Genomic DNA, 23,970 nt, shown 5'->3' with positions numbered 1-23,970 from the left:
TACAGAGTATACAGGTTGGGGAGGAAAACATAAAACTATCTTTGCCTGCAGATGACTTGATCACCTATGTAAAAACTCTTAATTAAAGAATTGACAAACTCCTAGAACTAAGTGGTTGTAGCTAGGTAGTAAGATATAAGCTAAATATGCAAAATGCCATTGCTTTCATACATGCTAGCAGTGAACAAGCGGAATATGAAGTTAGAAACAGTAGCATTTACAGTAGTATCACCCAGAATGGAATACTTAGGTGTAAATGTGACAAAATACGTACAAAATCTATATAAGGAAAACTGTAAAATTCTGATGAATATATCACAGAAGAACTAAACAAGTGGAGGAAGGGCTCCGCTCTTTCCAACTTGATCTACAGATTCCGTGCAGCCTCCGTCAGAATCCCAGCAGGTGGTTTTGTGGATATTAACAGAGTGATAATAAGATTTCTCCAGAGAGGCAGAAGACCTAGGACAGCCAACACAATATTCAAGGAGGACAGAGTTGAAGGAATAATACTACCTGAGTCCCAAGACTCACTAAACGCTGTTCTAAGCAAGACAGCGTGGTACTGGTAAAGAATAGACACGTTAATGGAAGAGAATGGAGAGACAACCAGTAGACCACCATAAATATCATCAGCTGACCTTTGATGAAGGGGCAAAAGCAATGCAATGGAGCCAAGATGATCTCTTAAGAGACATTGTTGGAACACCTGGACATCCGCACGCATGAAAGTGAATCTGGACACGGACCTTACACCCTTTGTGGAAATTAACTCAAGATAGATCACAGACCTGAATGGGAACACAAAACCATCTCCTGGAAGGTACCAGAGAAAACCCAGATGACCTTGGGTTTGGCAATGACTTTTTAGGTATAACATTAAAGGCACGATTCATGAAAGAAGCAATTGATAAGCTGGACTGTGTTAAAATTAAAAATTTCTGCTCTGCAAAAGACGAACTAGGAGAAAATGTTTGCAATAGACACAAATGATAAAGGACTGAAATCTGAAATATACAAAGAATTCTTAAAATGCAACAGTAAGAAAACCACCTGCTTTTAAAATAGGCCAAAGAGCTGAACAGACACCTCACCAGAGAACCTGTACTGTTGGCACAGAAAGCATGTGAGAGATGCTCCACATCAGCTGTCAGCAGGAGCTGCAAAGCAAAACAAGAGCGAGCTGCCTCTGCAGGCCTATTAGAGGAGCCAGAAGGCGGACACTCTGACACCAGGCGCTGGCGAGGGTGCGGAGCAGGGGAACCCGCGGTCAGTGCTGGTGGGAGCGCAGGAGGCTGCAGCTGCTAAGACTGAACACAGGGACATCCCTGGGGTCCAGTGGTTAAGAATCCCCCCTTCCAAGGCAAGGGACATCAGGTTCAGTGTCTGGTTGGGAAACTAAGATTCCACATGCCACAGAGCAACTAAGCCCATGCACCCCAAGTACTGAGCCTGTGCACCACAGCTGCTGAGCCCATGTGCCACAACTGGAAAGACGCCTTCACACTGCAGGGAAAGATCCAGCATGATGCAATGCAGATTTCATGTACTGCAACTAACACCTGACTCAGCCATAAATAATAAATATATTCTTTTAAAAACCGGAATATACTCTAAATGATTTGGCAGTACTGCTCCTTGGTATTTACCAAAAGGAGTTGACATTTTATGTTCATATCAAATCCTGCACACAGATGTTTTTAGCATCTATAGTCATAGTTGCTAAAACAAGATGTCCTTCAGTCGGTGAATAGAGAAGTGAACTGTGGTCCATCCAGACAGCGGCTGACACAGCACTACAAAAAGACGCGCTGCCAGCTGTGAGAGCCACAAAGGAGCTTAAGTGCATGTCACAAAGCGAAGACGCCCGCCCGAGAACCTGCATACTGCGTGATTCCACTCCTGATATTCTGGAGTCAGAGTGTGTAGGTTTTCAGATTGCCTTTTTTGGAGGCCAAAGATATGCTCATTGATTTGGCTTCAGATTTGCCTGCTGTGGAGACAGTGAAAAGATCAGTGGTTGCCAGGGATTTGGGGAGGGGGATGAACAGACAGAGCATGTGGGTTTTGGGGACAAAGAAAATGCTCTGTACGACACTACAGTGGTGGATACATGTCTCTACATTTATGCAAACCCACAGATCATACAACAGTAAGAGTGAGCCCTGATATCAACTAAGAACGTTGGTTGATTATAATGTGTCAGTGCTGGTCCATCAGTTGACAGCATATGTTCTGTCTCTTGCGAAATGCTGATAATCGGGGAAGCTGTGTGTGAGTAGGTGCAGGGGGTACGTGGGAAATGTACATTTTTTTCTGCTCGGTTTTACTGTGAACCTCAAAGTACTGTTAAAAAAAAAAAAGTTAAATATCAATAGATATTCTAGAGCTGAAAAAAATAAGAAAACTGTAAGAACTCAGTCGGTGGGTTCTTAAAAGGTTAGTAAATTAGACGGTAGATCAGAAAAAAGTCTACAGTGTGGAGAGGCCAGGGGATGGGAAGCACAGGACACAGCCTGAAACTTTGTGGAGCTCAGTGCAGAGGACAGCAGCTGACTCCCAGAGAAGGAGAGAGGAAACGGGATGGAAGTAATATTTTAAAAGATAAGGTCAGGAGTTTCCAGAAATCATGAAATATGTCAGACCACAAACTGAGGAAGTGCTTTGAAGCAGAGACACTGACGCAGAGGTTCCAGATGTAGACCTAAATGTAGAAAGTGAAAGTCGCTCAGTCGTCTCCGACTGTTTGCGACCCCGTGGACTATACAGTTCATGGAATTCTCCAGGCCAGAATACTTTGCCTTCTCCAGGGGATCTTCCCAATCCAGGGATTGAACCCAGGTCTTCCGCATTGCAGGTGGATTCTTAGAAGGAAATCTTTAAAGCAGCTGGGAGTAGGCAGAAGCAGAGAGCCTTGCGCACTGCTCCAGGCCTCTTGGTCTGCCCTGTCATGGCTGGTACAGCCGTGGGACATGGGGCTGACCGTTAGTTGGTGGGCACAGTGTGTGATCAAGTCCCTGTATTGCCGGGGGCAGTGTCTCCATGTTGTCATCAGGCAAGTGAGACTCAGAAGAGCCTGAACACCCCGAGTGCCCCCTGCTGGGTGGAGGGGCCAGGATCTGGGCACACAACTCCCTGGGGCCGTGGGCACCCTTAGGAATGGGGAGCGGTTTTGCCATCTTAGTCCAGGTGTGGAGTGCTGAGCATGGCGGTGGGCAGTGCCAGCAGGGCAGCCAGCCCTCTGGACTCACAGGGGCCTGTGGTTGGAGCCCAGGCCCTGAGAGGTGTTGCGCTGCGGGATGATTGGCTGTGCTGTGAGAGTGGGGCGGGTGCTGAGCCCAGGATTCCAAAGCCAAAGAGGCCTCTGGGAGCCCCCCGGCCCCCGGTGCTTCTGTCCGGGAGTAGTTCTGTGCCTGGTTCTGGCCTGGGACCAGAGCAGAGCCTCTTACAGGGGCCCTGGAGGAGCGTCCCCATGGGCAGCAGCAGGAGATTCCCTGGAGGGCTGCCAGGCTGACCCGGGAAGTGTGTGAGGGGGGCTCCCAGGCCAGGGGGGCAGCTGCTCCAGGCTGCACGACCCAGGGTCAGGGCCTCAGCAGTGAAAGGTTCACAGCTCATTACAGCACCCAGCAGTACCAGGCCCCACAGGCTGTGAAGAGGACAGTGAGAAACAACCAGGCCTTCTGGGCCTGACCTCACACATCCATGAGATCAAAGGGGGTGGTCATGGGTCCAGGCTGGCGAAGGGGTCAGATTTCCACCCCACCACGGGAACCTGCCCCCACCAGACTCCTCTCAAATAACCTGTCCCCCCAGGATCTTCTCAGATAACCTGTTCCCTCCAGGACTCTCCCCAGGACCCCCCCAGGTAACCTGCTCCCCCGAGGACCACCCCCCCCAGGTAACCTGCTCCCCCCAGGACCCCCCCAGGTAACCTGCTCCCCCCAGGACCCCCCCCAGATAACCTGCCCTCCCAGGACCTTCTCAGGTAACCTGCTCCCCACCCCCTACCAGGACCTCCTCTCTCCGCTGGAACTCGGGCACCAAGGAGCGCATGCTCATCAAAGTTGCCGACAGGGAGCCCAGCTTCCTCTCCCCCCAGGGCAACGGCTACGCCCTGGACAACCAACCTGGGGGTCGCTCCCGCAGACCCTCCGGAGGACAGCACTCGCCCAGCCTGCAGACCTTCACCCCTGACGCAGACAGCCCCGTCTTCTTCCCAGAGCGGAGACTGTCACCTTTCCCGAAGAGGGCTGAGCTAGGGAGCTGCTCCCCTCTCCTGGCCCAGCCCCGCCGGCCCGCTGGAGACTCGCAGCCTTCCTCACCGCGCTATGCCTACGAGCCCCCCCTCTATGAGGAGCCCCCTGTGGAGTACCAGGCCCCACTCTACGACGAACCCCCCATGGATGTCCAGTTTGAGGCTGGCTCGCCCCGGCGGTCTCCCGGCCGCAAGCCACCCAAGCCAGCCTCCGCATCGCCCTACCAGCAGCTGGTGCTCACCAGGCAGAAGTGCCCTGAGCGCTACCTGAGCCTGGAGTACAGCCCTGCCGGCAAGGAGTACGTGCGGCAGCTGGTGTACGTGGAGCAGGCCAGCTCCAGCCCCAAGCTGCGGGCAGGCCCGCGGCACAAGTACACGCCTCACCCGGGGGGCGGCTCGCTGTCCCTGCAGCCCAGCCCCTGCCTGCTGCGCGACCAGCGCCTGGGGGCCACGTCCTCACTGGGGGTCGTGTCTGGGGACTACAGCAGCATGGAGGGGCCCGAGCTGCGGCCCGCCCCACTGCCCACGCCTCTGCCCCAGGCCCAGGACGATGCCATGTCCTGGTCTAGCCAGCAGGACACCATGTCTTCGACAGGCTACTCCCCCGGCACGCGCAAGAGGAAGAGCAGGAACCCCTCCGTGTGCCATGCTCCCAGTGCCCCGCCTGCCGAGGGCCCTGGGGACTGCGACCCGCTGGGCCAGCAGCCCCCGATGGAGGAGCGGCCTCTGTGTGCACCCAGCCTGACGCCCATGAAGCGCGCGGAGGGGCAGGCGGGGGGCGGGGAGGGCCCCCGGGGCCCGACTGAGCCCTTCCTGGCGCAGGCCCGGCTGGCCTGGGAGGCACAGCAAGCCCAGCTGCACAGGAAGCAGAGGGGCAGCTGGGACTCGCAGCAGGACGGCTCGGGCTATGAGAGTGACGGGGCCGTGCCGCTGCCCATGCCCGGACCCGTGGTGCGCGCCTTCAGTGAGGATGAGGCGCTGGCCCAGCAGGAGGGCAAGCACTGGCAGAGGGGTGCCTTGGACAGGCTTGCCTTCCCGCAGGTCCTGCTCGAGAAGAGCGTCTCCGTGCAGACCAGCCTGGCCTCCCCGGAGCCCTTCCTACACCCCTCTCAGGTAGGCACTCACAGGTGGGTCCTGGGCAGGAGTGGGGCAGGTCAGCTTCCCGAGACATGGTGTGGCCTCACGGTTCCTGGCAGGCCTGAGGACAGACGGTAGATGGTCTCCACCAGCACAGAGGTCTCTCACCTCGGCTCCTAGTGAGGCCCAGCCAGTCCTGCCTGGTCACCAGGGGGCCAAAGGCACATCCTGATTCCAGGACGCAGAGGCAGCCACCTGTTCTCTGCTCCCTGAGCCTCTGCCTCCCACCTGTGAACAGGGACAGTGAGAAGCTATGCAGGTGGAGTGCCGGACCCTCTTTGGTGGCCAGAGACTCCCAGGGCCAGGCTCTTTAGGTGCACCCCCAGCCCTGATGAGGAAGACATGCCATGCCCAAGAACCAGGACGTCTTAGGTGGCCAGCGTCCCCTGGGGCAGGGCCACCTTAGTGCTCTCCAGACTGGAGCGTTCAGAGCAGCGTCTCTGTCTGTGGCTTATAACACAGGAGGGCATCAGGACGGACGGGCAGGGCAGGGGTGGGTGGTGGGTGGAGTGTGGACAGCTGCGTCCCGCGGCACCCAGCTCCCAGTCTGATCGGAACGGAAGGACACATGGGCTCCGAGGGCTTGACTGAGGTCCATGCCGGGTGCTGCCGGGGGAGGTGGCTCCCTGCCCCAGGGGTTGGGGAGGCCATGCAGGTGTGGGCACGACCTGCCAGGAGCCCCCCAAGAGTACCGAGTGAGTGCACTGTGCAGAGCGGGGAGGGGCCGGGGGGCCTCCATGCCCTGCCTCTGATGCCTGGGAATCCTTGTTGTGTCTTGTTGGGGAGAGGGGTGCAGCAGTAGCGGCCCAGAGAAGGTTGCATTCCTGTCAAGCACGGTTGGCGTCTGGGGCTTTCTGTGTCCTTGAGGGGCTGCCCTTCCCACTCGAACCAGCAGAAGCCACAGCGCCCTCCCCCGGCCCACCCTCATGCACGGTCGGCCCCCTGCCTGGGGGGCTGGGTGAGTCCGGGATGCAGTGTCCCGTGGGCCTCCCCACTGGGCTGCACGAGTACCTCCCATGCCCAGACTGTGCTGGCCCCCGACCCTCGGTCTCTGGACGAGGGCAGGCGCCTCCCAGAGGCCGAGCCCCCAGGGAAAGTTTGGTCCCGTCTCAACTTCATGAGGCGCTTAGACCAGGGTGAGGAGGGCGGACCCTGGGCAGGTGGGCAGACAGGTGAGGACAGCGGACATGGCTGAGACGGGCAGATGGGTGAGACGGGCGGAGATGGACTGAAGCGGGAAGACGGGGGTGAGGCGGGTAGAGCTGAGTCCCAGGCCCCTCTCCTCCAGCAGCGTTGGGGCCCGTGTGGGGCGGGGGCCACACCTCTCTGCTGGCTGGCTCATGTGGACCCCCCTGTCCCCCAGTCTGAGGACCTTGGCAGCTGCGCCCAGTTCGAGAGCAGCCGGCAGGCCCGGAGTGTGATGCCCAGCGCCAGCTGCGTGTTCCCCACCTTCACGCTCCGCAAGCCGTCCTCGGAAACAGACATCGAGAACTGGGCCTCCAAGCACTTCAACACCCACACGCAGGGCCTCTTCCGGCGGAAGGTGTCCATTGCCAACATGCTGGCCTGGAGCAGCGAGTCCATCAAGAAGCCCATGATCGTGACCAGCGACCGCCACGTGAAGAAAGAGGCCTGCGAGGTCTTCAAGTTGATCCAGATGTACATGGGCGACCGGCGCGCCAAGGCAGACCCGCTGCATGTGGCCCTGGAGATCGCCACCAAAGGCTGGAGCGTGCAGGGCCTGCGGGACGAACTCTACATCCAGCTGTGCCGGCAGACCACCGAGAACTTTCGCCTCGAGAGCCTGGCCCGCGGCTGGGAGCTCATGGCCATCTGCCTGGCCTTCTTCCCACCCACGCCCAAGTTCCACTCCTACCTGGAGGGCTACATCTACCGGCACATGGACCCTGTCAACGACACCAAAGGTAAGGACGGCCCAGGCGGGTGCTGGCTCTGCCACCAGCTCAGGGGTGGCTGCGGCGGGGCCCATGCCTGGGCTCAGTGCTGGGCCCATGGGCAGCAGGCGCACAGAGGCACCGCCTCTCAAGGGTACACCCTTGGCCTCCGCGGGGCCGCAGGGTCCTCAGGGAGCCCTTCTCGGCACAGAGGCCCTGAGGAGAGCCGCGGCAGGCGTGCCGCTGTCCCGGCCGCTGGCTGACAGGTGTCACACCCGCGTCCCCACCAGCCGGCGTCCACTCCCTCCGAGGCCCCATCCCAGAGGCCCTGCCTGATGAGGGCACTTACTGCATCCACCCTGGCCGGGCTCACGCTGTCCCTCGAGGCCATATCAGGAGGGCTTCAGAGAGCAGCAAGGAGCTGGGCACTTGGCCCAGCACCAAGTCTGAGGTGACCAGCAGGCTATTGTGGTGCTGTGAGCTGAGATGGCCCTGAGCTGCGTCAGGGGTCAGAGGTTGGGACCATCACAGACAGCGACCTGCTGATGGCTGCCTGGGCCCAAGTGCAGGCTGCGTCTGGAGGTCATGTGTCAGGTCTGTGTGGCCCTGACCTGACCTACGTGGGGAGGACGCGGGGTCACAGTCCTGCCAGCCAGGTGGTGTGCGTCCTGGGCCTGGGCCAGCACCAGGGTGGGGCTGCAGGAGCACTTGCCTGTGTGACGGCCGCCAGCCATCCTGTACTCCTGAGTGTCCTCCATGCTGCAGATGGCATGGAGGGAGTGGTCATCTGGCCTGGCCTGACCGGGGCCTTGCCCTTGCCCAGTTGTGGGTGCCAAGGCATGTGCACACAGTGGGGAGGGCTGCAGGCAGTGTGGGTACTGGGAGGCGCGTCAAGCACAGGGACCGTCCAGCATGCCAGCTGTTTGGAAGCACACCTGGGAAGTCTTGACATTTTCACTCAGGTGTGCGCCTTTGGAAGCACGATCCCTGAACACCACAGACAGGTCTCCCCGGGTTGCTTCCAGGGTGAGGCAGGCGGCCTGGTTCTGTCTCTGTCCTCTCAGACCTTCCCAGGAGCAGGTGGGCCCTCAGTGGCTTCGTGGTTCACCTCAGCCTCTTCCAAAAAGGCCTTGAGATGTCCCTGCTGTGAGCTGGAGGTTTGGAAGTGTGTTTCCACCGCTTAGCTCGCAGCCCGCGGGGCTCCAGCAGTGCTGCTGAGTGACAGGTGAGTGAGCGGTGGACGGAGGCCAGAGGCTCTGGGCCGGCCCCTCTCGCTGGGGCGCTCGTGCAGAGCTGGACACTGTCTAGCAGGACACTGCCGCTGGCTCCGAGATCAGTGAACCTCTGTCCTGATGTCTGTGCTGTGGGAGCCAAGCGGAATCGAGGCTCAGCCTGGCGGCCATGGTTTCCCAGCCCCGGTGGTCTCTGTCCACAGACCACACTGGGTCTGTGTGGTTCTGCCATCTGGGTCCTGTGTCTGGGCTGTGGGGTCTGGTCTTAAGTGGCACAGGGTTGCCCTCCCGTCGGAGCCCTGTCTCCAGCTGTGAGACCCACTCCTGGATGAGCAGCTGCTGCTCATCACCAGCCCAGAAGAGCGGCCTCGAGAGAACGTGGGTGCTGGCTGCTGGTCAGGAAGACAGACCCCCCTCAGCCCAGGGGGATGAGCCTGTGCCTGGAAGGACATGCAGTCTGTCCCAGGAGCAGTGGTGAGGGCAGAGCTGAGCTGGCTCCCACACACGGGCCCTCACCCCAGCTGCTCCCTGCCTTGGCCTCAGAAGCTGTAGTTCATCTGCCAGCATGTGTGTGACGTCTGCTGTGTGGTCACGGCCTCAAGGGACCAAGGTACCCCACAGTGAACCCAAGTTCATGCGAGCTCCCACCCCCGGCTTAACCTCGTCTCACGTGGTCACACCTTTGTGCCAACTACCCAGGTGGCTCACAGCTTGTGTGCCCCAGACCCCCCTGAGCTTGCTGTCAGCACAGGTGTCCCGGGGATTTGGCGACATCACACTGACTGCAGCTCCTGCAGGAGTTCCTGAGGGACACTCAGTGCAAGCGCCTCATGCCTGCCGCAAGCACTTACCCTCCGGGTAAAGATGGCAGGCTGGACACGTGCATTTACTTGCATCCCACCTTGAGTTCATGGTAAAAACAGTGAGGGACTCTTTTAAAGACAAAAAAAGAAACCTCACAAGGAAATGTGAAATACTGCAGTCACTGTGGAAAATAGAATGGCAATTCCTCAAAAGATTAAAAATATAATTATCATAGAACCCTACAATTCCACTTGTAAGTATGTACCTGAAATAATTGAAAGCAGAGACATGAATAGATATTTGCACTCCTGTGTTCATAGCACCATGTTCACAACAGCCAAGAGGCAGAAAGCACCAGGCATCCATTGATGGACGAACAGACAAAGTAGAATGTCATCTGTACATATAGCCTAAATCAGTTCAGTTCAGTCACTCAGTCGTGTCCAACTCTTTGTGACCCCATGAACTACAGCATGCCAGGCCTCCCTGTCCATCACCAACTCTTGGAGTCCACCCAAACTCATGTCCGTTGAGTCAGTGATGCCATCCAGCCATCTCATCCTCTGTCGTCCCCTTCTCTTCCTGCCTCAGTCTTTCCCAGCATCAGGGTCTTTTCAAATAAGTCAGCTCTTTGAATCAGGTAGCCAAAGAACTGGAGTTTCAGCTTCTACATCGGTCCTTCCAGTGAACACCCAGGACTGATTTCCTTTAGGATGGATTGGTTGGATCTCCTTGCAGTCCAAGGGACTCTCAGGAGTCTTCTCCAACACCACAGTTCAAAAGCATCAATTCTTTGGTGCTCAGCTTTCTTTACAGTCCAACTCTCACATCTATACATGACCACTGGAAAAACCATAGCCTTGACTAGATGGACCTTTGCTGGCAAAGTAATGTCTCTGCTTTTTAATATGCTTTCTAGGTAGATCATAACTTTCCTTCCAAGGAGTAAGTGTCTTTTAATTTCATGGCTGCAGTCACCATCTGCAGTGATTTTGGAGCCCCCAAAAATAAAGTCAGCCACTGTTTCCCCATCTATTTCCCATGAAGTGATGAGACTGGATGCCATGATATTAGTTTTCTGCATGTTGAGCTTTAAGCCAACTTTTTCACTCTCCTCTTTCACTTTCATCAAGAGGCTCTTTAGTTCTTCTTCACTTTTTGCCATAAGGGTGGTGTCATCTGCATATCTGAGGTTATTGATATTTCTCCCAGCAATCTTGATTCCAGCTTGTGATTCATCCAGCCCAGCGTTTCTCATGATTTACTCTGCATGTAAGTTAAATGAGCAGGGTGATAATATACAGCCTTGACGTACTTCTTTTCCTATTTGGAACCAGTCTGTTGCTTCGCGACCTGCCTACAGGTTTCTCAGGAGGCAGGTCAAGTGGTCTGGTATTTCCATCTCTTTCAGAATTTTCCACAGTTTATTGTGATCCACATAGTCAAAGGCTTTGGCATAGTCAATAAAGCAGAAATAGATGTTTTTCTGGAACTCTCTTGCTTTTTTGATGATCCAGCGGATGTTGGCAATTTGATCTCTGGTTCCTCTGCCTTTTCTAAAAACCAGCTTGAACGTCTGGAAGTTCACGGTTCATGTATTGCTGAAGCCTGGCTTGGAGAATTTTGAGCATTACTTTACTAGCATGTAAGATGAGTGCAACTGTGCTGTAGTTTGAGCATTCTTTGGCATTGCCTTTCTTAGGGATTGGAATGAAAACTGACCTTTTCCAGTCCTGTGGCCACTGCTGAGTTTTCCAGATTTGCTGGCATATTGAGTGCAGCACTTTCACAGCGTCCTCTTTTAGGATTTGAAATAGCTCAACCAGAATTCCATCACCTCCGCTAGCTTTGTTTGTAGTAATACTTCCTAAGGCCCACTTGACTTCACATTCCAGGATGTCTGACTCTAGGTGAGTGATCACACCATCGTGATTATCTGGGTCGTGAAGATCTTTTTTGTACAGTTCTTCTATGTATTCTTGCCACCTCTTCCTAATATCTTCTGCTTCTGTTAGGTCCATACCATTTCTGTCCTTTATCGAGCCCATCTTTGCATGAAATGTTCCCTTGGTATCTCTAATTTTCTTGAAGAGAGCTCTAGTTTTTCCCATTCTATTATTTTCCTCTATTTCTCTGCACTGATCACTGAGAAAGGCTTTCTTGTCTATGATGAACTATGGATGGAGGTTCATGACATTGTACAGGAGACAGGGAGCAAGACCATCCCCACGAAAAAGAAATGCAAAAAAGCAAAATGGCTGTCTGAGGAGGGCTTACAAATAACTGTGAAAAGAAGAGAAGCGAAAATCAAAGGAGAAAAGGAAAGATATACCCATTTGAATGCAGAGTTCCAAAGAATAGCAAGGAGAGATAAAGCCTTCTTCAGCTTAATAGGGAAGGAAATTCTGGCACAGGTTACGGTATAGATGAACCTTGAAAACATTAGGCTCAGTGAAATAAGCCAGATCCCAAAAGACAACTATTATAGGAATGTACCCATGAAGTCCTTCCCTGCCTGTGTTCAGTTGCTCAGTCGTGTCTGACTCTTTGCGACCCCGTGGACTGTAGCTCACCAGGCTCCTCTGTCCATGGAATTTTCCAGGCAAGAATACTGGAGTGGGTTGCCATTTCCTACTCCAGGGGCTGTTCCCGACCCAGAGACCGAATCTGCCTCTCCTGCATTTCAGGCGGATTCTTTACCACTAGTGCCCGGTGTCCCTGGAGCAGTCAAATTCAGAGAGACAGAACAGGGGTGCCGTGGGTTATTGGGAAGGAGAAATGGAGAGTCGTTTGGGTCATAGTTTCCACTTGGGGAAGAAGTACCGGAGGTGGGTGGTGGTGATGACACAGCGACACGAATGTGATGAATAGCCTGAACTGCACAGCTGAAATTGTCAGAAGGGCAAGCTTTACGTATATTTTATTATAATAAAATACTAAAACCCACCAGGACAAAGACAAGGGACGAGGAAAAATAGTCATGTTTTGGAAGCTGAAAAGCAAATGGACAAGTGGCTGGAAACTCACTTGGCAGACCAAGAAATGTGGATCCCAAGCAGGTGGTGGGGAAGCTGAAAAGTTGAAGCAATTGGCAAACCCTGAAAAGTTCAACAGTAGAGGCAAATGTCCTCCAGCAGTGGTATGAAAGTGGGAGTGACCATGGAACTGAAAACAGAGGGACTAGTTGAAGGTCTGTTTAAGAAACAAAGCACCTACAACCGAGCAGGCACAGTTAAAAACTCTGGACCCCAGAGCACGTGTGTTATTTGCTCAGTTGTGTCCGACTCTTTGGGACCCCATGGTCAGTAGCCCACCCAGCTCCTCTGTTCGTGGGATTCTTCAAGCAAGAATACTGGAGTGGGTGGCCATTGCCTTCTCCAGGAGATCTTCCCAACCCAGGGATCAAACCTGGGTCTCCTGCATTGCAGGGAGATTCTGACTGGCTGAACCACCAGAGAAGCCTAGAGCATCTGGGCTCAAATGTCAGCCACTTTCTAAAAATAATCCATATCCTGAGCCATGAAGCAAGTCTCAATAAAAGTTAAAGAATATGAGTCAAAGAAAGTGTGTCCTCTAACCACAATGGAATTAAACTGACAATCAGCAGCACAAAGATATCTGGAAAATCCTTGAGTATTTGGAAACTAAACATGATACTGAACAGCTCATGGGCCAAATAAAAATGAAAAAGAGAATGTAGAAAGTATTTTGAACTGAAAGAAAATAGAAACAAAACATGTTAAAATTAGTGTGATGGAGCTAAAGCAGTTCTTAGAGGAAAACTTCCAGCACCTAATGTCTGTACTAGGAAATCTCTCAAATCACGTACTTCCTACATTGAGAAACTTTAGAAAAGAGAGGAAATTATGCCAAAAGTAAGGAAAAGAGAGGAGATGATGATTAGAGTAGAAATCAGTGAAAGAGAAAACAGAAAAAGCATTGTGGAAAATCAGTGAAACAAAAACCTGATTACTTGAGAAGGTCAACAGAATTAACAAACCTCCATACGGACTAACCAGGACAAAAAGACATAGATTACCAGTATCAAGAATGAGCGATGGCATCACTACAGATTCAACAGGTGTTGAAAGGATAATAGGAAAATACTGTAAACAACTTTTATGTCAGTAAACTTGACAATTTAGAGGAAATGGACAAATTTCTCTAAGAACACAGTCTACCAAAGATCACTCAGTAACAGATAACCAGAAAAATCATATATCTACTAAAGAAATTAAATTAGGACTTTAAAACTCTCCCAGAAAGAAAATGCCCGACCCAGATGGCCTCACTGAAGAACTATCAGATGCTTGCCTGCGCAGCAGTTCTTTACCAGCTCAGAGAACAGGTGGAAGGACTGTCCCCCAGCCCTCTGCATGAACATAGAAAAGAGCGCCACCGAGAATCTGGGGGAAGCACAGCAGTCCCTCATGGACACAGCGCAGAGCCTAACAGTGTTGGCAGCTGATAGAATTCAGTAATACAGTGAAACGATAATGATCTTGAGTAAGTGCAGTTTATCTAAGAAAGGGAAAGTTGGCTTAACATTCTAAAAATCAGTCTGTGGTTTGTCATATTAGCAGAATAAAAGAAAGATCATATGAGCATATCAATAAGTGGAAAAAAGAGCATTTGACAAAATCCAGCATTCCATTCCTGATAGAAACTCTGAGCTGGGAAGAGAAGGCAGCCTCTCCCACCTAGCTACCTGTTTATCTGCCCAAGCCCTGTCAGCGAGGGCAGTGCCACCCCGTAGAAGTGAGCACACCTGACCGACAGCTCTTGGTCTCTAGCATTTTCCACGAGAAGGAACCAGAGCTCTTTGGAGAAGCAAGTGATTCTAAGGGCGGGATTGGGAATGTACATATTGTTGTTGGGTTGCTAAGTCATGTCCGACTCTTTGTGACCCAGTGGACTGCAGCATGCTCGCCAGGTTTCCCTGCCCTTCACCATCTCCTGGAGTTTGCTCACACTGATGTCCGGCGAGGGGAGGAAGTGCTGGAAGGGATGAGGGTTGACACAGGGCTGTGTTAGAGGACACAGCTCCCGGGGCCAAAGCTGGAGCACTGAACAGCAGAATAAAGCATATTGGATTATAACTCAAAGTGTGATTAGGTAAATAACAGCTTCCCCATCCAGAAGAATTACAAATAATTCATGTAGGTAAGAGGGTCCACCGTGACGGGAGGTAGCTCCCACCTCAGTGTGGACCGTGCATCCAACTTCCTTCTGGAGCGTGGGACAGGGGAGGAGGGGCTGCGTCAGCAGTGCCGAGTGGAAGGCGCCCCAACCGGCCAGAGGGGAGCCCGGCTCCCCTCTTGCTCAGTGCTCCCTCAGCCATGTAGGAACCCCACAGCTGGCCTGGGGCCTCCTCAGGGTTCTCCCCACCCCTTCCGTCCTGTCGGCCAGAGGGTCAGGAGCTGACCACAGTCCCTCCCCATTGCCCGTGGGCATCTTGCTGGCATCTCCCCAGCCACATGGCCCGGACAGGCCCTCACACCCACCCCTGTCTCGGGAGTGTGAGCAGGACACTCACCTTCACCCCTCGAGGAGCCCCACAGGCTGGGCCGTCACCCCCCCAGCCTCCCAGGGTCAGCCCCGCGTGGGACCGTGTGGGCTCGTGTTCCTCTGTGTTCTGTGGCCTCACCCTCTGTTTGCTCCCCAGTGACCCAGCACATGAAAGCGCTCCTGGAAAGGAACACTAAGAAGAAGTCCAAGTTGAGAAAGAAACCCAAGCCTTATGTTGAGGAGCCGGATGGTAGGGCCTCTCCCGCAGCCCCGGGTGCTGCGCTGCACAGCTCTGCTCTCCGGCTCGGCCGCCTGGCCCCCTCTCTCTAACCACTTCCGGGCTGGGGCGTGGGGGGCACTAACTGCCAGGCCTCCTCCAGAGGGGGCTGAAGCCTGCTTGTCGACAGGGCTTCCTGGGAGAGGCCGTGCCACCCTGTCCCGGCCTCCGCGGTGCTCAGGACTCTCCGGTGTGCATTCTGGGCGCGCAATGCGGAGGGGCCTGCTGGAGGCGGCCCCTGGTGCAGGAGTGCTCTGGGGGCCAAGCCGGGCCTCGGTTCCCTGGCAGGGCCCCCAGCACACTCAGGGGTTCCCCAGCCTCCCTCCCCCAGCATTCCCATCCCTTTCCTTCTCCTGGGCCCTGGCTCAGGAACCCCACCCCTGCCCAAGCTCCAGGGAAGCCCTGTTAGCCCAAGGCTGTGCCTCCCCCACCAGGAGAGCCAGTGGTCCACTGCTGTGCCGTGAACTGCCCCTCTTGGCACCAAGATCCTGGGACCAGCTCCCAGCCTACCTCCACCCAGTTACCCATACTTGCCCCACTCTTCTTCCTCTGGGAAGTGCCTGGCTGTCGACTGCCTGTGCCAGGAGAAAGGGGGCAGCTGCCATCTGGGATCCCAGGGCACCCTTGGGCCACTGTCGTCGGGGATAGGAGCAGGAGGGGTTCTGAGCTCCTGCCCGAGCCAGTCCGCAAGAGCAGTGCAGCCATGAGCTGGGGCAGGGGTGATTGGAGCCCTGATTGGGTCGTAGAAGGGAGCCAGACCCTTGGGACTCCGCAGAGCATGTGCCAAGAGGCATCACATTCTGGCTACACTTGGTGGCCTTTGAGGTTCATGGCCTGGGCCCTGGCACAGCAGCAAGACTCTGGGAGAACTGCTTTGTCAGCCTCTGGCCGCGGGGCTTGGAGTAGAGTCCTCCACACCGCCAGAGGGTTCTCTGGGCTCAGAGCAGGGTCCCCACACCAGCAGAGGGTTCCCTGGGCTGGACACTGGGCACTCAGCAAACGCCCCATAGTCCTGGCCCAGGAGGATGTGCCCTGGGACTCCAGCAGTGGTGGCTCTTAGCTGAGTCGTCACTCTGCCAGATTCTGAGATTGGCCCTTAATGGGCACCCGTCCCCATCCTACAGATAGGGAATCAGGCCAGGAAAAGCTGCACTACCAATACCAGGTAAGAGGTGCAGAAAGCCCCGTGAGACCCTGTGGCAGGAGGTCAGGGCAAGTCTGCCCACAGGCCCCAAGCCCAGGGGCAGAAGCAGTCGCCCAAGGGAGGGTGGGCTTGCACCCAGAATGGGGAAAGGGAGCGCTGCTGCCTGCTGCCAAGTGCTGCCAGTGCTCAGGGTGCAGCCCCAGCTCCGTTTGCGTGAGCGCCATCCCCTCTCCCTGCCCAGAGCTTGCCCACATGGGCCACGTGACTCAGGGGTGGAAGGTTCCAAGTGCTGTGTCCCAAGTGGGCTAATGGGAGGCAGCAGCTAGGATCTCTGCCAGGGGTCTGTGGGTCCCCAGGGACCTGAAACAGATTCTTCAGGGTTTGAACATCTAGAAGAAACATTTGTTTTCATTTTGGTTCCTCTCAAATAGAACACCATCACCAGTTAAGACAGCTGTTCTGTGATAACTAGAAATGAAAAGGTTTTCATGGATGAGACATGTTTGTGTTCTTCACACTGAGGCTTAAGGAGCCCCACGTTCTCAGACAGCTCAAGAAACTGCTTCCTTTGAAAAAGACTCTGTGTTTGGATTTGAGGCTTGGGTCCAGAGGCCCCTAGGCAGGTGGCACTCAGCAGAGGCAGAGTCTTACAGGAACAGGGCCTGACCTGAGCCTGTAGGCACGTGGTCCAGCCCCTCTGTCTGTGGCCCGGGGCAGCCTGGCCCAGGTGGCTCCCCTGTCCTGTTGCTCCTTCCCTTGCCTGCCTGGGCCAGGAAGGATGTGCCCACATTTCAGACCTTCCTTGGACTAGGTCTCCTCCTAGTCCCTCTCCCCTCAAATCTGGAAAGACCCCTGGCCAAGGTGCTCGAGGCCTTGTCCTCGGATTGCTGTCTCTACTGCCCTCCATGACCACCAGCTAGGCGAGGGCTTCTGCTGCCAGGGATGGGGTGTTAGAAGGCCTCCCTCCTTGAGAAAAAAGACCCATCCTCCCATCACCTTCAGCCCTGAGGCAGAGCCCTGAGTGGTTCTTCCCCAGCGTCACCCTCCCAGCGAAACCCAGGTTCAAGACTTGAGGCATCCACTCCACATTATCCCCCTCCCATATGGGCCAGGCCCTGCGCCTCCCTCTCCCTGACTTCCGCCCAGGCAGCCTTCAGCCACGTGGGCATGGAACCCTGCGGACTAAGGCCTCTCCTTGGGCTGCCCAGGGCCTCCCACTGGAATCAGGGCTACAAGAAGGCCTGCAGTCCAGTCAACCCATAGCTCCACCCTGTGTGACCCTGGGCAGTGGGTGCTGAGTGCCCATAGGCCTGCTGCACACAGACATCCCCCTTCTCGGGGGCTACCCAGGCCCTGCCCTATCCGGCCTGCCACTTCTCCGGGGAAACACCGCACCCCCAACCTGCCCTTACTTGCTAGGGGGAGGGTTGGGTGGGTTGGAAGCGGGCTTCCTTCTGCAGTCTGGCTCCTCTGGAGGGGAGGGCAGTGCCTTCTTTCCTTCCACATAGGTTTACTTCAAAGCACAGCCCAGGAGAGTAAGGCCCTGGTGCCCACGTTCTTGCAAGAGCCACCTCTCCTCGCCCCTCTTGCTGCTTCCTCTCTCAGTCACTGGCTGGCCTGCAGCCCCTGCTCCTGCTTGTCCACACCAAGCCAACTGGTATCATTCTTTTCCAGGGGTGGCAATAAGCACATATGCCAAGTACTGTTACCACAAGCTGCAGAAGGCAGCCCTGACTGGGGCCAAGAAGGTATGAATTCCCTGCATATCCGGGGAGAGGTGGGTGGGCTCCCTGTGCTGGCAAGGCCCAGACAGAGTCCAGCAGGAGGTGGGGCTGCAGACTTGGGGAGGGGGCGGGTGGTGACGTGAATGGCTCACAGGGCAGAGGGCACCATTTGGAGCTTCTGGTGCTGTCGGTGGCCCAGCAGGAAGCCACCGTGTTGACTTGGGGGCCAGGGAATTGGGGTACCCTGGCTCTGGCTAGGCAGAGGCCTGGGGCTCACAGGAGAGCTGGGTGAACCAGGGGTAGGCTTTGCAGGGGTGTCAGGGGACAGAGGGGTGGGTGCTTGGCCACACTGGCACAGAGTGCTGGGCTGCCTTTGCAGGGGCTGAAGAAGCCCAACGTAGAGGAGATCCGACATGCCAAGAATGCGGTCTTCAGCCCGTCCATGTTTGGCAGCGCGCTGCAGGAGGTCATGAGCATGCAGAAGGAGCGCTACCCTGATCGGCAGCTGCCCTGGGTGCAGACCCGGCTGTCAGAGGAGGTGCTTGCACTCAACGGTGACCAGACGGAAGGCATCTTCAGGTGCCCTGCAACCTGGGCCCTGGGTGTGGGGGCCTCGGGTGTCTCCACCAGTCTTGGGCAGTCAGGGCCACTGGGTACTGGGTCCCTGCCTCAGAGGAGCATTTCCGAGAGGCCAGCATGCCGGAGAGAGGCACCTTGGAGTAAATGGAGAGGCTGGGCATAGGACTGTTCCCTCTGAACTACATCATGCCTGAGCCCAGGCAGGGGGGCTGGTCTGGGACAGTGGTCCTACAGAAATGGCCACCAGGACCCCAGAGGGCACTTGGACAACAGCCATGGGCAGGGACTAGAAAGATGCAGCAATTCTCAGCAAAGGATCCTCACCTGTGAGTGGAGATGATAGCCCTGCCCCATGGGGGTGGCACATGGCCAGTCACCTGCTGTCATGACTCACCTGCCCGGGACAGGTGGGGAAACAGGCTTGTGGGTTTGGGCCTCAGGGATCATTCTGAGGAAGGGATCTGCATGGGGGTAGTCAGCAGCAGGATGAGGGCCTGGGGCAGGGGACCCGAGCCACACCTCCCCTCCGGTAGGAAGGAGGTCATTCAGGCAGAGGGGTCATGAAGCTGTGACCTGGAGCAGGCCCAGCTCCTCCTCCCTGAGACTTGCCATATGCTCGGCAGAGTACCTGGGGACATCGATGAAGTAAATGCCCTGAAGCTCCAGGTGGACCAGTGGAAGGTGCCTACAGGCCTGGAGGACCCTCACGTCCCAGGTGAGCCCCCAGCCCCCTCAGCAGGAGCAGCTGGAATGGTTCAGCGCTCCCTGCTTCCCATGGAGAAAGGGCAACCCTGTGATCGTTTCCAGTGCAGAGATCCGCTGCCATTGGTCAGTCTCCATGGCTCACAGTGGCTGCACAGCCCTCTTGATAAGTCCTCTCTAGAATATTTGCATGTCCTTCAGGACGGTGTCCCCATGCTCGGGGTCAGCCCTGGCGGTCAGGACTAGGAGCCCACTGGCTTCCAGCCAGGCAGCCCACACCGCTGTGTGGACACCTCCAGTCTGGTCCTGCCCCCTCTTGGTGCCAGCACACACACACCGCCCCCCACGGCCCCATTCACCCCTTGCTGCTGCTGGTCCCCAAGGGCCCTGCACGGCTGAACACCCCGTGCTGCGTTCCCAGCGTCGCTGCTGAAGCTGTGGTACCGGGAGCTGGAGGAGCCCCTGATCCCGCACGAGTTCTACGAGCAGTGCATCGCGCACTACGAGAGCCCGGAGGCCGCCGTGGCCGTGGTGCACGCGCTGCCCCGCATCAACCGCCTGGTGCTGTGCTACCTCATCCGCTTCCTCCAGGTAGGCGGTGGCACACCGCCCCCCTCCACGCTGCGCCCCGCCTCCTGCCCCCCTCCGTGCCCGGCTCAGGCCCACCCGCCTCTCCCTCGCAGGTGTTCGTGCAGCCTGCCAATGTGGCCATCACCAAGATGGACGTCAGCAACCTGGCCATGGTGATGGCGCCCAACTGCCTGCGCTGCCGCTCAGATGACCCGCGGGTCATCTTTGAAAACACTCGCAAGGAGATGTCCTTCCTGCGCGTGCTCATCCAGCACCTGGACACCACCTTCATGGAGGGCGTGCTATAGCGTGTGGGAACCGAGGGACCGAGGGTGGGGACAGAGCCTGCCCGGGTGCGCCTGGGCAGGGGGGCACACGGGGAGGGGGGGAGGGGATGCCCCAGACGCGGAGGTAGCATGCCGGCTCCGCCCATGCCCGCCCCAGCCCTGGAAGGAACCCCCATCTCCCACACCCGGGCCCTCGGCCTGAAGGCGCAGCCGGGGCAGAGGGGCGGAGGGAAGGGCATCTCCGCCCCGCCCCCGGCCTCTGGCTGGTTCGTTAGGCGCTGCCCCGCCCATCGCCAGCCGCTGGTCGGCAGCGAGAAAGTGCCTTCTGTTTCCTGGAGCCAAGTGACACTGCCCCTCCCGGCCGGCCCGAGGGCACAAGCCGCCCTCCCTGGGGCAAGCCGTATCGCTGGGGTGCTGTGCTCAGTCGGTCCCGGCCGGGGACCAGCCCGGCTACTCCTCCCTCCTTCTGCTCTCCCTCTGCCCCGGGGGTCTCCTGGCCTGCGACATCCAACCTCCCCAATTTCTGCCGCCTCTCTACCCTACCCCCCCGCCATCTGTGGCTTCCAGCGTGGTGACTGCACAGGAATTTGGGGTCTCCAGGGCTCTGGGCTGTCTACCACCAGAGCAGAGTCCGGCCGGCCCAGGGCCCAGTAGGCTTTCTTGGGGGGGGAAGGAGCCTACAAGCCAAAGTCCTCCGGGGTGGGGGGCAGGGTTGGGCAGGCATTCTTGGGGCGGGGTGGGGGAGGGGCGAGAATATTTTTTCTTCGTGTAACTATAAATTCAGAATCTATCCCGCATCCGAACCCGCCTGTGTATAGAGATATAAATAGAGCGAAAGATATAAGAACTAAATTTGCTAATGACATAATCTTATCCCAAATGCTATTTATTTCTGAGTCCTCCCCCATCCTCTGCAGACAAGTTGCTATCATTCCTTCATTTTCTTCTCCACCTTCTTGGCTTTGACCAAAAAGCGAATCCTGCCCTATCCCTGTCCAAGACCTGCAGCAGATGAGAGGGCAGGAGCCCAGAGCGGGGGACCAGAGGGCCACCAGAGACTCTCCTTCCTCGAGGCCAGAGCGCGCGTGGGCAGGGTGAGGATAGGGAGGCAGAGGTACCTAGACTCTGTACATTTTCCATTTTGGAATTTTGAGTTCCAATCGTTGTAAAACTTAATTTATCCCCAGTTTATATATATATATATTTTTTAGAGTTGAGTTTTTATTTATTATTAAAAACAAAAAAGCCCAGCCCTGCCGAGGCCCGGTGTCCCCCTGGGAGAAGGTCCTCGGTCCGGTGGTCTCGAGGCTTGGGTACCGCCAGCCCGGCCAAAGACTCGCTCTGACGCATGGACTCGAGAGATGAAAACACTTTGTGTGAATAAAGTACGTATGGACACTTCCGAGGCTGTCGTCTCCCATTCCTTCCAGTGGCAGCGAGGCAGCTATCAGCAGCCAGTCGGTTGCTGGTGTGGACACCCAGCTGGACGTACGGTCAAGGGAGAATAGGGGGAGCAGGGAGGGGTTCGGGGAGGAGAGGAAGGTACCTCCTGGGGATGGGGAGAGGCACCTGAAATACTCCACTTGAGCCCGTAAGCTCTGCTTGATTGTCTGGGGGTGGGGTGGGGACGGCGGGCTGGGTTCTGACCTATCGTACGGCTCAAGCTGGCATAGGCTTTCTGGGCGGTGTTTATTCACCACCTGTCTTCAGCAGCCACCCTCATATGCAGAGTGCCCAGCCGGGCCGGCCTCCTGGGAGCGGGGATACACTGCGCGTACCTCGCTCACGTGAGGACAGCCAGTCTCCGCGGGCGGAGGGACAGGGCCTGCATGCCCAGCGAAGTCCAGGCCCAGCCGATGTCCCTGTTCCCGAAACCGACCGCACCTACGTCTCACACTAGAACGCCAACGTCGGGCGCTCCCGCCCGCCACCCTTTCCCCAGCCGGAACGCTGGGCGGCGTGCCCTTGACGCCTAGAGAAGGGAGAGTGTCGGGAACGCCTCGGGCTGGGAGGAGAGGGGACGGGGGGGGGGGGGGGGGGGCGGGGTCGAGCTCCGGGGCCGCCTACGGAACCCAAAGCACGAGGCCATGACCGCCGGGGGACCGGTGTTCCCACAGCACCTGCCCCGCATGACCTCCGGCCGTTTCCGGCGCAGGAAGAGGATGTGGGCGATGAGCGGGGTGCTGCGGCCCTGGGCTCTAATCTTGGCGCGGTCCCCGGGAGCCCGGACCTACGCTGGGGGCGGGAGCGTCTCCTACACGCAGGGCCAGAGCCCAGAGCCTCGGACGCGCGAGTACTTTTACTACGTGGATCATCAGGGCCAGGTGGGCGGGGGCGGGGTCTTTACAGTAAGGCAACCCGGCCTCCCGGGTCGCGCTGGAAACACTAGGACGCGCGGCTAAGGCCCCAAAGGGTTAGGTCCCCAGCGGACAACGTCCCACGCGTGGCTGCGCCCTGCGGGCTTTGCATCCCCGGTCCTGCGTCCCCCGCTGCCGCGCCTGATTTGGAAACCCTGGCGGTGGCATCCACCATACACACAAGGAAGCAACTCAGAGAGCCTCTGCGGAGGAAGTGGCACATCTCATTAGAAACTAGAAGGGAGGAGGGAAGAGGCGCAGAAAGGGCATGCCAGCTGAGAGAATCTGTGCTTGAGGAAGTAAGGCGGGGGGCGCGGGATAGATGTGGGGAGGTCGGCAGGGCTCCCAGGTTTATCTTCCACGCGCCTCTCTGCACATAGTGTGCACAGACGAGCAAAGAAAGCGGACATCAGCCCGGGCTCAGGCCCACCAGGGCCTTCTCGCCCTGGGCCAGGGCCAGCTCTCTCGGGCTACTACTCAAGGGCCACGGTCTGGTTCTCTGCAGCTTTTCCTGGACGACTCCAGAATGAAGAACTTCACCACCTGCTTCAAAGGTACTGATGCTCCTTCCACCCCCACATTTCCTCTTCCTTCGGGAACGGCTCTTAAGGGTTCGCGCTGTCCAACCTGCCAGCCGTCCTGCCCGCGTTAGGAGGCTGGCTGTACTGTGCTTAAAAGCCCCCGAACTAAAGTGAGGCCTGGGCGGCTGTCCGACAGCCGGCGCAAGCCCTTGGTGTGGCCCAGGGAGAGCCGCCTGCCTGGGGCAGTAGGGCCCGGGGGACTGGGGGTCTGGCGTGCTGAGCAGTCACGCCCTTTCCCCCTCCTCCCCACAGACCCGCAGTTCCTGGTCATGTTCTTCTCCCGCCTGAGACCCAACCGCAGCGGGCGCTACGAGGCCTCCTTCCCCTTCCTCTCGCTCTGCGGCAGGGAACGCAACTTCCTACGCTGCGAAGACCGGCCCGTGGTCTTCACGCAACTTCTGGCCGCGGGCCCCGCGCCCCAGCGCCTCTCCTACTGCGGCGGCGGCGAAGCCCTGGCTGTGCCCTTCGAGCCGGCGCGCCTGCTGCCTCTGGCCACGAATGGGCGTCTCTACCACCCAGCGCCAGAGCGCGCGGGCGGCGTGGGCCTGGTGCGATCGGCCCTGGCCTTCGAGCTCAGCGCTTGCTTCGAGTACGGGCCAGGCGCGCCCGAGCTGCCCTCGCACGTGCGCTGGCAGGGCCGCCGTTTCGCACTCACCATGGACCTGGCCCCTCTCCTGCTTGCTGCCCCGCCTCCCTGAACCGCAGGCCAGCAGCCGCTGGCCCCCGCAGCGCCCCGGGCCGCCTCGCTGCGCACGCGCCACCCGGAGAGCGCGCCGGCCGAGTGCGCGTGCGCGGCGAAGGTGCGCCGCGGCCCCGCCCCGCCGGCGCTGTCCGAGGTGGTACCGCGGACGGAGTCCCGACGCCGGCAGGGGCGGGGTCTCGGGGGCCCTACTCCCTCCACACACCCCCGGCCTGGGA

At 57.3% G+C, this 23,970-nt stretch overlaps 2 protein-coding genes across 3 annotated transcripts in view; both read left to right on the top strand.

Annotated features, from left to right (window-relative positions):
- Positions 1 to 20,831, top strand: part of ARHGAP39 (Rho GTPase activating protein 39) — a 52,754-nt gene extending 31,923 nt beyond the window's left edge. The window contains exons 5-12 of one of the 2 annotated variants that reach the window (XM_055432178.2): positions 4,012 to 5,368; positions 6,756 to 7,317; positions 14,989 to 15,081; positions 17,927 to 18,000; positions 18,356 to 18,555; positions 19,179 to 19,270; positions 19,679 to 19,848; positions 19,941 to 20,831. In XM_055432178.2, coding sequence (XP_055288153.2) covers positions 4,012 to 5,368; positions 6,756 to 7,317; positions 14,989 to 15,081; positions 17,927 to 18,000; positions 18,356 to 18,555; positions 19,179 to 19,270; positions 19,679 to 19,848; positions 19,941 to 20,135 — 2,743 coding nt within the window. In that variant the 3' untranslated portion in view covers positions 20,136 to 20,831. The remainder of the gene's footprint in view (positions 1 to 4,011; positions 5,369 to 6,755; positions 7,318 to 14,988; positions 15,082 to 17,926; positions 18,001 to 18,355; positions 18,556 to 19,178; positions 19,271 to 19,678; positions 19,849 to 19,940) is intronic. The other variant, XM_088844550.1, reaches the window with a different exon arrangement.
- A 1,409-nt stretch (positions 20,832 to 22,240) lies between these two features.
- C16H8orf82 (chromosome 16 C8orf82 homolog) lies at positions 22,241 to 23,902 on the top strand. The gene is made up of 3 exons (XM_055432325.2): positions 22,241 to 22,438; positions 22,977 to 23,025; positions 23,305 to 23,902. Exons 1-3 carry the CDS (start codon positions 22,244 to 22,246, stop codon positions 23,748 to 23,750), a joined length of 690 nt encoding a protein of 229 aa, XP_055288300.2. The 5' UTR covers positions 22,241 to 22,243; the 3' UTR covers positions 23,751 to 23,902.
- The last annotated feature ends 68 nt before the right edge of the window (positions 23,903 to 23,970 follow it).

The sequence above is a fragment of the Moschus berezovskii genome, chromosome 16 (genome assembly GCF_049115385.1).
Source record: "Moschus berezovskii isolate FMDL1 chromosome 16, NW_MosBer_1.0, whole genome shotgun sequence".
Taxonomy (NCBI): Eukaryota; Metazoa; Chordata; class Mammalia; order Artiodactyla; family Moschidae; genus Moschus; species Moschus berezovskii.
This window is presented reverse-complemented; position numbering and strand designations above follow the sequence as displayed.